General features: G+C 39.9%; 2 protein-coding genes across 2 annotated transcripts in view; both read right to left on the bottom strand.

Annotated features, from left to right (window-relative positions):
• Positions 1–1,546: 1,546 nt before the first annotated feature.
• On the bottom strand, positions 1,547–12,560 carry UBE2I (ubiquitin conjugating enzyme E2 I). The gene is made up of 7 exons (XM_059861900.1): positions 12,506–12,560; positions 8,904–8,982; positions 8,632–8,715; positions 6,919–6,991; positions 5,205–5,314; positions 4,953–5,032; positions 1,547–2,207 (listed from the first exon to the last, which is right to left on the bottom strand). The coding sequence occupies exons 2-7, from the start codon at positions 8,967–8,969 to the stop codon at positions 2,144–2,146; spliced, it is 477 nt and encodes a 158-aa protein (XP_059717883.1). The 5' UTR covers positions 8,970–8,982; positions 12,506–12,560; the 3' UTR covers positions 1,547–2,143.
• Positions 8,658–14,001, bottom strand: part of KCTD5 (potassium channel tetramerization domain containing 5) — a 38,184-nt gene continuing 32,840 nt past the window's right edge. Inside the window, exons 6-7 of the mRNA XM_059861898.1 lie at positions 8,904–8,982; positions 8,658–8,715 (exon numbers count right to left, since the gene is read on the bottom strand). Coding sequence (XP_059717881.1) covers positions 8,950–8,982 — 33 coding nt within the window. The 3' untranslated portion in view covers positions 8,658–8,715; positions 8,904–8,949. The remainder of the gene's footprint in view (positions 8,716–8,903; positions 8,983–14,001) is intronic.

Below are 14,001 nucleotides of genomic sequence, written 5' to 3'. Positions count from 1 at the left end.
GAATAAACTGAGCTAAGCCTGAAAGGAAAAAAAAGCTTCTTGGAATTGCTTTAACATTTCAGTATGTCTTTTCAGGAACTTTAATTGCTCATTTTAGTTACTCTGATACAGTCCTAAGCAACAACTGTGTTTTTGACACTTCATACTCAGAAGTGCCAAAAGTTCATACCTGTACTGTGAAATTTTACATCACAGGTTCATCAGTGCTATTCTTCACTCAAAGTGGCACTGTACCAAGTCAGAAATACACATTGTCTGGCCCTTAAAGCTTTGTGACAAATTCGTACCAGCACTAGTATCTTAGGTCACTTTTCCCAATGCCTGCCAGTTTGTATAGTGGAAACAAGCTGTTAGCAGTTGTTTTCTATATATTTAAATAGAATTCTCTTGGAGTTTCAAGCACCCAACTGAAACCTAAACTTTAGTGATCCTTCAGTTGAATTGGAGATACTAAGGACAATTTGTAGACTCACCTTCACAAATCAAAGTTCTTCACATCACAGGACTTTCTCCTCTTGTCCCTCTACTGCTAGAGGGATGAAATACTAGCGCTACTGGAGCTAGAGCTGGGAGTAACAGCAGCAGTTTGGGTGGTACAAATACTCAATTTCCCTTTTAAAAACAAGAAGCACAAGTAAATTAATTCTATAAGGGAACGTTCCCTTTGATTTGTTTTTTTTCAATAACTTCCCCACCCATATGAAATCTGTCCCAAATGTGCTGCTTTAGCAAGGATTTCTTAAACAGTGACAAGAAAGCAATTCAACGTAACTTAAAAGACGGAGAACCATGTGAGCATGTCGGCTATTCTAATTTGGGGGAATGCTTTTATATTATTAAGCTGTAGTAATCAAATGCAGACAAGCAAAACACTTCTGGAAACAGAGCTGTATAACTTAGATTAACTTAAGTGCTGAGCTGTAGCCTTTTTTTAATAAAACCACTGAGGAAGCTAAGCTCAGATGGAACAAAGCTTTTCACTTTTTTTTGTTTTGCAGAATGATTTGACTTAAAAATATAATTTAAAAAGCAGTGAAAGTTTAATAGAGGGCACATCAGCTTGACATACATGAAAATAACTTACATAAAGGAAACGGGAATTGCATAGAGCACATCCTTTCCCTAGAAGCTATATGCATTAATATATGGAAAGAGGCACAAAATTATTTCTGATAAACAAGTGCCATTTGAATATCCTCAGCATTCCTTGGACAACTTCTGTTATTGTTTATATCAGTCTAAAGCTCACGCTTTTTATATTATCATGGTCACACCAGTATGCTGATCCCATTATGCACAGTAAGCAACTGATCTCTGCTTGAGGAACTGATCAGAACTGACTTGCTGCAGTTACCACACATGGCCCAAGGACGAACCACATACGTGCTCCAGGTCAGGGACAGGCAAAACAAATGAAGGCAACATCTAAACCAAAGGCAAACGCAGCATCACAGCCTTAAAAACAGAACTGGCACTGAATTGTGTTCAGAGGCATTTAAATGGCAGTCTTTTAATAATTTTAATGAAGATAAATGAAACAAAACCCTTTATATAAACAGTTTATTTACTCTAAACAGCAACACAGACAGAATGCCATATAAACACAAAGAAAGTGATGCAGAATAAGGATGCTGGCTAACTTTGGATCTCAGAGGCTCTTAAGCAATAACAACCTAGTTTCTGAAAGATAGAAAAAACAAATTCAGGGAGGGAAGGGGGTGGAGGGCATGATTTTTTTTTTCATACAGCCAGCTAGAGGCTAAATATAGTTCTAACATTTTAAAGCATGCCTGCATCAGATAGCAAAGTAACTAGAGGTACTAGTGAATTTATAGAAGTATAAAAGTTTATAATTTTACAGCAGTTGAAATACTGACATCAATATTAAAATAAAAGCAAGTTTTACATAACAATCAAAAATACAAAAGACTGAAGGAAGAGACCCTGTATGAAAAAACTGGGGGCAATTCAGCAAATTTAGAACTGTATACAACTGGCGAATATGGAAAATGGCACACATACAACCCCCTCCCCTTATGTGGATTATTAATTGTACATAGCAACATTACATTTTGCAAAAGTTTTGTAAACAAGTTCTTGCCAAACCAATCCCTTCCTTTTTAAGATGCTGCGTGACAAATGCTTATGATGGTGCAAACTTCTTGGCTTGTGCTCGAACCCTCTTTTCATATTCCACTCTGTTTTGGCTGAAAAGAGAAAGGGTAATTATAGCTGGAGGAATCAGAGGCTGTATTACAGAGTTAGTTTCATAATGAAGAGAAATGGAAATCATTGCTGAAGGCAAACCTTTTTGATAGCAATTCACAGAACACTACAATAAATTAAAGACTTTTCTGGACAAGTATGGTACTGTTCAACTAGTTACTTTCATCACTTGTTGTCAAATGATTGGACTGCCTTTGTACTGTACCAGTCTGTTCAAACAGGTTTGCACCTGCTCTTCTCAAGACCAACTGTACCACATGTGCAAACATTCCCTCATTCATCCAGAGTTTTCTACTCCCCACTCACATTAAGACCTGAGGTCATTAATAACAAATTCCAGTACCCTAACAGTACAAAGTGAGGAGAGCAGTTCACTAACAGCTGGTAGACTTCATATAGTTTTAAATTATCATCTTTACTGCTTTGGAGAGAGAATGGAAACACTCCTAAGAAGCAGCAGAATGGCAATGGTGTGATAATTTCAGCCTTTATCTCTACAGACCCTGACTCACAGCTTTAGGTTTATCCTGATCTTCAGTTGGGGGAAAAAAGCTAGCTCAACACAGCTAAGTGTAGCATAGTTGCTACTGATGAGGGAACTATGTCCGGTCACTAAGCCTCCGACTCAAGATGTAAAAGGGCAAGTTCTTTGTCTTCTGATCTTGTGCCAACAAAGGATAGTAGTAGCTTAATAAAGCATTCATTTACATTCAGTTGTCCATTCTGTATTAGCTGTCAGAAATGTGAGTTGAGCTAAACAAAAATTTGTAACCATTACTCTTCTGCCAGAGATAGTTTAGAGCATCTAGATTTTGCAAACAGCTTTGCAGTAAATTTAACTTACTTTCAGCTATGAAGGCTTGCTGCAGTGAATGAAAAACAAAATAGGCAGCAAATTATATCCCCGGAACTTGACAGATTGGGGGGAAGAAATGAAACCAGCTGTGGTCACGTGCAATGAACAATTGCTAGCAAAGAGACCGAAGACAGTCTCTTCCCATGAAGAGATTTACAAACTTTATTCTACATTTTTTCCTGTAAGTTTTATTGCATTGCCACATGAGAACATAGCAAACATAGCCTAGCTGTTAAGTCTGGCACCCATAGAATCCACAGAGAAGAATGCCTTCCACAGGAGACCCTGAATGCCTACAGCAAAGAGAAGGAAGTAGGCTAGCGCCTTAGGAGTGCTAAAGTTACTGAATGACAGTACCAAAGGAATCCTGAGAATATGTATTCTTATTCTGAATGTTTATTCTTGAAAGTTTAACAACCTGACTAAAAGATCTCTATGTACAATGGTGCATCTTCTGCAGTATTTATCAACTAAGCCAACATTACAGATGCGTGCACAATCCTGCTCTGTTTAACTTCTACCAGATATTCACTAAGTAGCAAGAGACAGTCTCAGACTGAGGAATAATAGTAACCCATCTGAAATACTCTGCATGTCCAAGAGACATGAAAAGCATAAATGGGAGACTATACATACTTGAAGTAACAAAAATTCTGTATTACTTTAAGCTAAACAGATATTTTTTCCCCCGGAAGCACTTCAAACAGAAACAAGACTAGCCAAACCTGGTTTCGTACATACATGCATGTGGGAGGTCATTAAAAAGAATAAAACACAGACTACCTATACATGTGTAGAAGTATATTATTGAGGCCTTCTTCATCATTCCTGGCTCCTGCAATTGTGGCCACTTAACTGTCTTCCATAAGCACTCAACTCCATCAAGCCTTCAGTAAGTACTTTAAAAAATTACACTGAGTGAAGCCATTAATTAAATGCAAAAACCACTATCCATCCCTATGTTTCCTTTTCACTAGGACCCTAAAAAAAAACCATATTTAACATAGCTTGCAAGTACAGTCAAATAAAATGTTATTTTTCAAACTTGGCAATCTCCTGCAGGCCTCTCCTGTCTAGAACTGTAATTCCACAATTTCACCTTGGTTATTGTTTCAGCAGCTACTAGTGCATTTGTTTAAAAAGTTTTGCTTCCCTAAAGATTATAGAACAGATATCCATTTTAAATGGTGGGAAAACTTTTAAGAATAAGCCTCAAAAAAAAACCCAACCAAAACCAAACCAAACCAAAACAAAAAAAAACCAAACACCACAAAACAAAGAAACCCAAAATGTCTCTTTAGCTCACAAATTATTCCCTTTCCTAATCTATGCAAACTTCATTCTGCTAAAGCTACAGACATTCTGTACTTTTAAACCTTCTCATGTGGAAGATGTAGTTTTCCCGAGATGCCATGTTTCCTACAGTGACCACTGCTCTCCTTTGTCCTTCAGGCACAAGTTCTTACAGGTATGCACTACTGGGCAGAAGTAAGTTACTCCTGTACTGACAAATGTGAATTGTCACCTAATTCAGTCTCCTGTTCTCCTGATACCATTACATCACATTGTCACTATTTGGCCTTTAAGAGAAAGGACTCTTGTGTTAGTCTAGAACCAGGATGAAAATCATGCTATAAGGAGCCTTCACATCTTATTGCTGCTGCTTTGCCATTAAAAGCTCCACTAGCCTAACAGCCATGCAGTTACCATTTTCTTCAAGTTTAGCACAATCTAGGCATCTCCACAGAATACAGTAATGAAGGTAAGAAAATTCCCCATGTCATTTGTAAAAACATTTGCATATTATACTACAAGTAAGACACCTGTAAGCAATATGACAACTTTCAGGCTCATATGCAAAGACACTTACCAGTAAATTGTGTAAGCCTCTGCTTGAGCTGGGTCTTGAATATTTGGTTCATTTAGAAGTTCTTGTATGCCTAACAAGATCTATGGAAAAAGGAATAGAAGTAACAGGCATATACTATGGGTATTACTAATAGAGATTCAGTGAAAAACCCTCATAAACCAATTTAGGTACACACAGTGAACATCTTGTATTTGCATCAGATAAGCAAGCAAAGCAAAAGTATTAAGAATATGTCTAAGTACAACTAATGACCTGTTTAATTGTGATTGCTGGCCGCCAGTCCTTATCCTCCTCTAAGATGGAGAGACACACGGTGCCTGAAGGATACACGTTTGGGTGGAATAACGGTGGTTCAAATTTACCTGATAAAGAAGAGGAAATTACTTGCATACAGTGCTAAGAGGAAGATCAGAGAGTTGGGGGGAAAAAACCCCCAAAAATCCCAAAACCAACACTGGCAAAAGACCCCCAAATAAAACCCCACCAATTACTGGAGCTATTAATACCAGTTTTCTTCTTGGCTCAGCCTGCACCTAAAACAGAAGCTCCATCACATCTGTAATATCAATCCAGGCAATTCAACATTGTCTTTTTGACTGGTAATCTTTTGGTTTAGGAATGGAAACAGACAAAGTAATTCATAGTAGCTTTGTGATAAAGACCTTTTAAAAAAATTCTGTCTTTTCAGCTTTACATACTACCATGTAAAGGAAAGATACTACCCTTCACTCATCTCTTCTCTCCCCATTTTAAAATAACATCAGTTTCATACAAAGAAGACTTAAGTTCTTAGCAGTTTTTTCAGTTTCATATTTTCCTATGTATAATCAAGATGCACCGAACAAAAGGAACCAAGTTGACATTACAAGACTACCTGAAGGCTTGTGCAGCTTTCCTTCTGCCACTCAATCTATATTCTGGCATTGCTTTTAATCTTTACAGGACTTAAACGCAACAGCTAGCATCTTCAGTAAAGTAACGAACACTCCCTTTGCAATACATGAAATATCTACATATTAGTGCAGTTTTCTCATCCATCTGACACTGCAAATATTCACAAGACGTAACAGTCTTGCTGCCCTATGAAGTTCAGAAGCCGCACTGGTAGGGAGCTTTATCAGTCACACGTAAATCTTATTATAAAGCATGACAATTCCTTTAACACTGTCAGGATGTGAAAACTGGTGTTTTTCAAGAAAATAATGTGAAATGTTTTCAGTTACCAGTGATGTTTGCCCCTGTGTTACATGTATTTAGGTGGTATCAAACAAAAGGAATAGCCAGGAGCTGACAGAGCTGAAATATGCGAATGTGATGAGAGATGAACTGCTGTCAAAAGAGCAATTTGTAACCATTGTCATTGGTTTGAGAAGGTAGCCAATTCAAGAACCAAGAAACTACGCAATGGAATAGATGTTTTCAAGTTTCTATATTAGGTAAAGTTTGAGATGAAAAGGAAAATTCAGTTCAAAAACTTGAGGAGACTAGGTATCTGAAGATCTACTAAGATCTATACAGTAGCAGAAAAAGAACAGATTCATATTTTAGAGCAAGTTGATTAAAAGGTTCAAGTTATAGAGCCTTCTTTTGCAAGTTCCTGTCTTCTGAGATCTCAGCTCAGAAGACCAACTTAACAGTAAGAACATAGGGATTTAGTCTATGTGTGCCTACATATTAGTTTCTAAGGACAGCTGACAATGAAGTGAGCATTTCAAGCGATGCTTTCGCCAAACTTTGAGGGAACCAGTCTCCCTCCCCTACCAATTCAGATATATCAAGCACTTTGCTGATTTCATTACAACTTTCTGTGATGAAATGCAAGTGGGTGGGGAAAAAAGAAAATGTATCTTTAAAAAAAAAAAAAACCAAAACAAAATCAAACAAAACTGTAAGAAAGTAGTAACCGTTTGTAAGAACCTCATGGATTAACTCTACACTGTTCTAATACTACGGTAATTTTACTTACACTTTGGGGGTGAAGAAGGGTAGTCATCCTTGAAAAGCATCCGTAGTTTAAATAAGCCTCCTTCCCACGGTGTCTATCAAGAGTTAATGTAGAATTTTGGTTACAGCAAGGAAAAGTCAAAATTGTGGAACAAAAGCTTACCAAGAATACAGTTTCTCAGGCAAAGCACGAAACATTCTTCTGCTACACGGCAGAAAACAGCTGTCCTGCACTGTAGCACTGTCTAGACTATGGTAAGCTATTCTACCTATAGAAGAAGCTGAAGTGGAAAGGAAGGGGTTTCTTTCTTCAGCTACTAAGTGCTGCCAACTCATCAACACAGGGTCATCACCAGTAATTCCATATAAAAGTAAAATTTTCACATTACGTAAGAACAGAGTACTTCTGAAGTTTTACACTACACAAGTACAACAAGGAAGGGGCTATTGGACCCCCACTATAATTTGAGAAGATAGGAGAAGGATATATCCGATAGGAGAAGGATACATCCCTTAAGCATGTGAATGTAAATGGCTTTTCTTGTGCCTTATGAGAATGTGGTTAATAAAACCATAAATGAACTAAAAATGCGGACAGAACTGTACTACTGCTACAGTTAATGAGATTCACTAGTCTAAACTAACCCTGTCTGCATTTGGTAGAATGTAGTCTCACAGATTCCATCCTTCTGTATAACAAGAAATTTTAAGAGGCTCTTTATCCATATCCAACACTGGGAAGGACACTAATAGGAGCAGTTTGCATAACATAGAGCAAACCAAATAAGACAGCACTACTCAAAAGGGTCATATAAACAAGAAAAAAACATCGAGCAATAGAGAAAAAGACTCTCTGAAATTTACAAAACACATAAAGAAAAAAAGCCTATCTTCTGACAAACTAAGCTCTGCTAAGAAGTGTAGAAATGTACAAAAGATTCTTATAGCTGTAAAATTTATTTCTCTGCTACTTCTCTGTAATTTCCCCTTGCTATGGAAACACTGCAATGAAAGTAACTGTTGGGTTGATTTTTTTAAAACAACTGGAGTAAAGATGGTCTCATATCTTAAAAGCAAAACTGATCAAATCTTATCCTCACAGACAGACATGTTTGAAGACCACCTTAGAAGGAAATTCTTTTTTATTTCCTATCTGAACTATGTGATTTTTAGCTGAACCAAAACCAAAACATCCAAAAAAACCCGCACGGAAAGAGAAAAATCGCTTCATTGTCATTGGCTTTCATTACGCAAAGTCTCAAGCTAGAAAAGGAAGAAAAACATGCTAGGAATTAATAAGATAACACACTTCCAGAAGTGAATGAGTTTTATTATATTTGCTATAGTGTATTTAAAGAACTCATTCTAAATTGTAGTCAGTTGTCAACAACTAGAAAAATCCATTCTCCATATGTTCACAGAGGAGATCCTTTTTAAAAAATACGAGCTTTTTGATAGAATAAACTACCCATTTTGTTTGCTTTCAGTCACATAGGAAGACAAATAGCTTTTAATTAATTAATTCAGGTGCTAAGTGCCAAGAGTTGAACAGACTTACGCTACACTTTGTCCAATATTCCTAGTCCACAGCACTTTTAATTCTAAAGAAGCAGCAGCACACAAACTTCTTTATTAAACTATACGTACGGTAAATTCTCAATTGTCAGTGTAATGCATAAGCAACTTACGTTACTTTTCACCATAAACGAGAAATCAGAAGAACAGTAAGTCTTACCCCTTTCTTTCCTGGAATAGCACACTCCCAGTTCATTAGATTCATTGTGCCATCTGGATTTTTTGTAGGTACTGCTACAAATCCCTGAATCAAGGCAAAAAGACATATGGTGAGGATTTTACAAGATGTACTTAAAATACTTTGTGACATATTTTATCTTTATACAAAGTTGCTTCTTTCTGTACTACTAATCCTACCAGGGTAATGAAAAAATCATCACCAGAACACTGAAAAAATTGCAGAGTCAGATATCCGGTAGCTTTCATACTTACAAATGGATGATCTTTTCTCCAGGCTTTTCTCTCCTGTGCAAGTCTGCTAAGAGCTATGCCAGACATATTCAGAGTCCCTCTACAACAAAAGTAATTGCCATTAGCATATACTTTTACTTATAGCATAAACAATGCATTATGTTTATAAGCGCTGCTCACTCAAGAGTAATTTTGACCTCCCATTTTCACTTCAATAACCTAGACACATGTTTCTGCACTGCCAGCAGAATTCATCATCAGGAATAACATCAAGTTTCCCCATGCCATCAAGTTCTTAGTTACTGGACTTGACCTACAAAATTCCATCCTTACCTTACCGCTTTATATTTGAACGCCATCCTAGAATAAACTTTGACAGTAGCTTGACAATAGAAACACTATTAGTAATAGAAAAAGTACGCACACTTCCTACTTGTGCAATTGACACACACTCTCTTTATCTCCTTCCTACAGTACATGAGGTAGGGCAATTTTCTTCTGTAGGCAATTACCTGCATTACTCCCATTTCTGGCAAATGCGAATAAGAAATACTACTTTTTGGATAAATTCCCACTGAAAGCCAGTATTCCCCACAAAAGCAAGAGAGGTATAGAATTTAACAAAGTCATCTCAGTTTTGCAGTGGTGCTGCTCTAGAACTTCTAGACAACAGCAGGAACAGGCAGCAACACAGAGCTCAGCTAAGGAAGAGCCAGCAGCTCATTCCCCATGACAGATTTTAAATTCCAGTATAGACTAAAGAATATTTCTGCACCTTCACTGCCTTAGTAATAGCCAAGCATGGTGACCACAACTACAGAAAAAATATGCAGAGCACAGGTCATTCACTACTGCATGACACAGAACAACAGTTCTAAACAGGATGATTGCAAGAGTGATGCTTTCAAATTCAGGGGACGATTCTCCATTCACCCAGAACAGTACACAAAGTGAGTTTCTTCTTCACTGTCAAACTGTATCTGAACTCGGGGTTTCACTAGCCACATGTTCAAATTCCAATTAAGGCTTTTAATCCTTCTTATAACTGCACTTCCACACATTTTAAATAAGAGACGATAATTGGCAATGGGAGAAGTCAGGCCAATTTGTTCTCAACTCCACAAGTACCTTGTAAGTCTTTTTGACAGCAGAAGAGTAGAACGCTTCCACTTAACAAGTTCACAGAGTGACTGAAACAGTGTGACCACTCTATTAAAACAAACCCTTATACACTGGTTAAGAATTATGAAGAATTTCACAACCTCTCAATATATGTTGATTACTTATAAGAAGTACTGCAGTCTACTACTATTATAATCATATGAACTACTACTATAATAATAATATGAACCATAGATCTTTAAAAACACCAGACTAAACAATTTATACAGTTCCAAGGACAATATGCAGTTTAAATCTGTTCTTCAGCCTTTTAAGCCTGTTTTGCCTAGACCACCATATTCCCTAATTCACTTTCAAAGTGGCAACTAAAGCAGAAGACTTGCAGGACTTGGTGAATGTGCACACACGACTTCAGATTTTAGTCTGTTCACAAGCAGGAAATGCAGAGCCATTGAAAAAAAATACCAGAAGAACTGAAAAAAAACAACAAACAAACAAACCCAACCCAAAACCAAAAACCAAAGACGACAAAAAAACCTCTTCCTCAACCAAATTATACAGGCAGCAAGTTTTAAAATGTTGCGAGCAAGTTTTAAAATGTTGCGAGCAAGTTTTAAAATGTTGTAAGAGATGTAAATGAACTGCATATACAGCAGAATTTCAGCTGTGCTTTTGGTACCTGGTAGTCCACTGTACCACTATTAACCTTCGCATCACAGGCTAAGAAAACCGTATTGCTTATAAACCATCTAAATATTCTTATCTAGTTCACCAAACTCAGCTACCTTTTCTGCCAAAAGACACATTACAGGATGCCTTCTAATACATTTATTCCATTTCCTGTGGCTAACAACCAATTATTTACAACATGAACCTCAAGGGAAACACCAGTTTCTCACCGGGTAAATAAACAGTGGATCTTCTGCAGAACATCAGTAACCCAGTAACTTTGCAAGTAACTGAAAAAAAAAAAAAATCCTGAGTTTTCACACCAAGTATCCTACTCACTTTTGTTACACACTATACTGTGCCCTAATACAATAAAGATTTTTCTAATGCTCTACAAATAGTTTTCCAAATCTTGAGGCATTTGACTTAGTTAAGCACTGAAAAATTTCAATGCATATGAGAGACGACAGGCTTCACATATCTGGTTTCCAGACTTCAGTCACATCGAAGAGAACAGACAAGCATCAAAAACCTCATCGGTCTATTAGAAAAAAAAGATTAAGCAAGAAGACTGAAAGCCCATTTCACAAACTAAGATCCCATTAGTGAAGCGTCCCCTCAAAAGCAAACTGCTAACAAACTGTCAATATAGATTCTCTATATCCCAGTCTATTAACGCACTACATTACCAGAAAGAATTCTGCACCAGAGGACGTCTATTCAATCCTATTTTTGCACATTTTTCACGTTTTGAGTTTAATCCCCCAAATTCACCCCTGCCATTAAGAGGCAGTAATGTCCCTTTTACTGCCATCAACTCAGAAAGTTAACAGAAACTGCCAAATTTACTCAACCGCTTGCCTTTGCTGCTGTTACTGTCTACTTAAGAAAAAAGGACAAAATAAAACAATCACGGTCATCACAGATGCAAATTTTTGTGCCTCATTACAGAACATCTTACCCATTTCTTTCCCCCTCTGATGGGGTGGAACAACCTACTTTCACATACAAAATGTTCGTCTTGTAAAGAATCGTTCCCGTGCCACAAACAACTCTAAATACATCAACAACACGCTCCTTGAGGTTCAAGAACTTTCAGTAAGACTAACTGATTCCAAGCAGCAAGAAATAAGACCTCAAAACGTTAAGACTGCTAGCCTCACATTTTTACTTTGCTGGCTAAATACTGACATAGAAGGACATTATTAACGAAATAGTTTGCCCCGAACTATACAAACTTTATTTTTCAGAAGGGTGGAGAAAGCCACGGTCTGAGCTTTAATCAAAGCACGCTAACTCCGGACCAGGACAGAAAGTCTCCTCTGCTTGCGGCAAGAGAAAGGTAGAAGAGGCCGAGCGGCGACCGGAGTCGCACATAAAACAACAGAAGATGCAGCGCGGCGATGGGCTCCGTGTTCGACGGCCAAGTCACCGGACAGGGCCGAGCACCGCCCGCCACCGCGGAGGGCCGCTGGTCCCGTCGGCCCCGAGAGCGGCCGTGGCAGCGCCCAAGGCCTGCACGGGGCACCGCGGGCCCGCCCGTCGTTCCCGGGCTTATACCCGGCGGGGCGGGACCGGCTCGCGCAGGCCGAGCGGTTCCACGCCCTGCTCGGCGACCTCCGCCCGCCATCACCGAGACCTGCGGGGCGCTCAGAGCCTCAGGCAGACAGTGCTGCGCCGGCCGGCCCAGCCACAAGCCAGTAGCCACCAGGCCCGCACGCCCATGGCCGCCAGTCCCGTCCCGTCCCGTCGCAGGTGAGGGGCGCCAGCCCGGCCCAGCCCCGCTCCCCAACCCCGGGGCCACCCCGGCCCCACTCCCGGCCGGGCCTCACCGAGAGCCGCCGCCGCCGCGCGTGTCCCGGATCGAGGCCGCGCGAGTGACCCGGATGTTCCCGCTCCCGCTGCTTTGTCTCCACTCCGGAGTTTCCCTCCCTCTCGCCTCGGCGCGGAGCGCGAAAGAGCTATTCTGTCCCTCGGCCCGATCCGTCTGTGTTCCTCTCGTCACGCTTTACGCATCCCCGCGACACAGGACCCAAAGGTGCCCCCAACAATGCCTGAGTATGAAGCACCTGAAAAATTCCACGCGGGGCTACCCCAAAACCAAGCACTTCCTCACACCTCTCGCTCCCACCAGCTCCGGCGGAAAGCTGAATCAATTTTTACCTCTGGCGCTCTGGGAGCCGCCTGCGACTTAAGAACGCCTGGTCCGTCGACGGGCGCGCGCAGGTCTGGCGGGCCGCACTCAAGCCGGGCCGAGCCCCGCCCCCTGTGCCCGGCCGAGCCTGATTGGAGGAGGGGCCGCTGCTCTGGAGGGGCCTATCAGAGAGCGGCAGGCGGCACGGAAGGCGGTCTTCAGTTCGCCTCCATCCCGCGCTAGTTTCACTGACCTTTACGGGATTTATGACCCGGGTTTTATTTCCCATTGCTTTGTTGGTTTGGTTTGGTTTGGTTTCCCTTCCTTGGGCGGGGGGGGGTGGGGGGTGGTTTGTGTTTCTATGAACGCTTTTTTAGTGGCAAGTAGAGTATAAATCACATTCTATTCTCTTCTTGAACTTCTTTCTTAATGAAACTGAGGAATTTTTAGTCTTGAAACTGCTGCTTGGCTATTCCTTGTGCTAGTTTGTGTCAGTGTTACTTAAACGATGTTCTGTGTAGTAACTAAGTTCAAAACGGTTTCTTCAGAATTTTAGAATTCACTATTTCAATAAATAATCACCTAGATTCCAATCAGCCCTAATCAAAATATATGCTGAAGATCACTCTGCCTAAGAAACCTTTCACCAGTAGCAAATGCCCACCGTAGACCAGGATAAACACATACTCCCCTGTGTAACTTTCCATACAATTCCAGTGGCATTACGATAAGCAGTGGAAACTGTTAACACTTGGCTTACAGGATGTCTCTCATGAAACTGCAGACATTACAGTCTCTGAGAATGTCACATACATACGGGCTATGTGTATATGACTACCAGGCAAGATTCCAGCACACTGAAAGATGAGCAGCACCCTAAAAGGTGAAATTGCAGGATCATTTTCATCTTTCAGAAGTTAAACTTCCCACTGAAAGGAAAATTAGTGCCAAATGAACCCTAGATGTTATAAAATATCCAAACAGGTTGCTAATGACTTAGTCGTTTATGTCCCCTTTATAACCTGGTTTCTAGTTCTGGGAAGACACTTGTCCCTTTTGTGCTCTCATTTTCCCTAAATGGTGAAAACACTTGCAGCAACAGATATGTAGAATGGGGATTTGGGTTGAAAATCATGCTGGCTGACTCTAAATTATCAATACTTTTAGTAGGACAGTCTGATGAAAATACAGATG

The sequence above is a fragment of the Haemorhous mexicanus genome, chromosome 17, assembly GCF_027477595.1.
Source record: "Haemorhous mexicanus isolate bHaeMex1 chromosome 17, bHaeMex1.pri, whole genome shotgun sequence".
Lineage (NCBI taxonomy): Eukaryota > Metazoa > Chordata > Aves > Passeriformes > Fringillidae > Haemorhous > Haemorhous mexicanus.
This window is presented reverse-complemented; position numbering and strand designations above follow the sequence as displayed.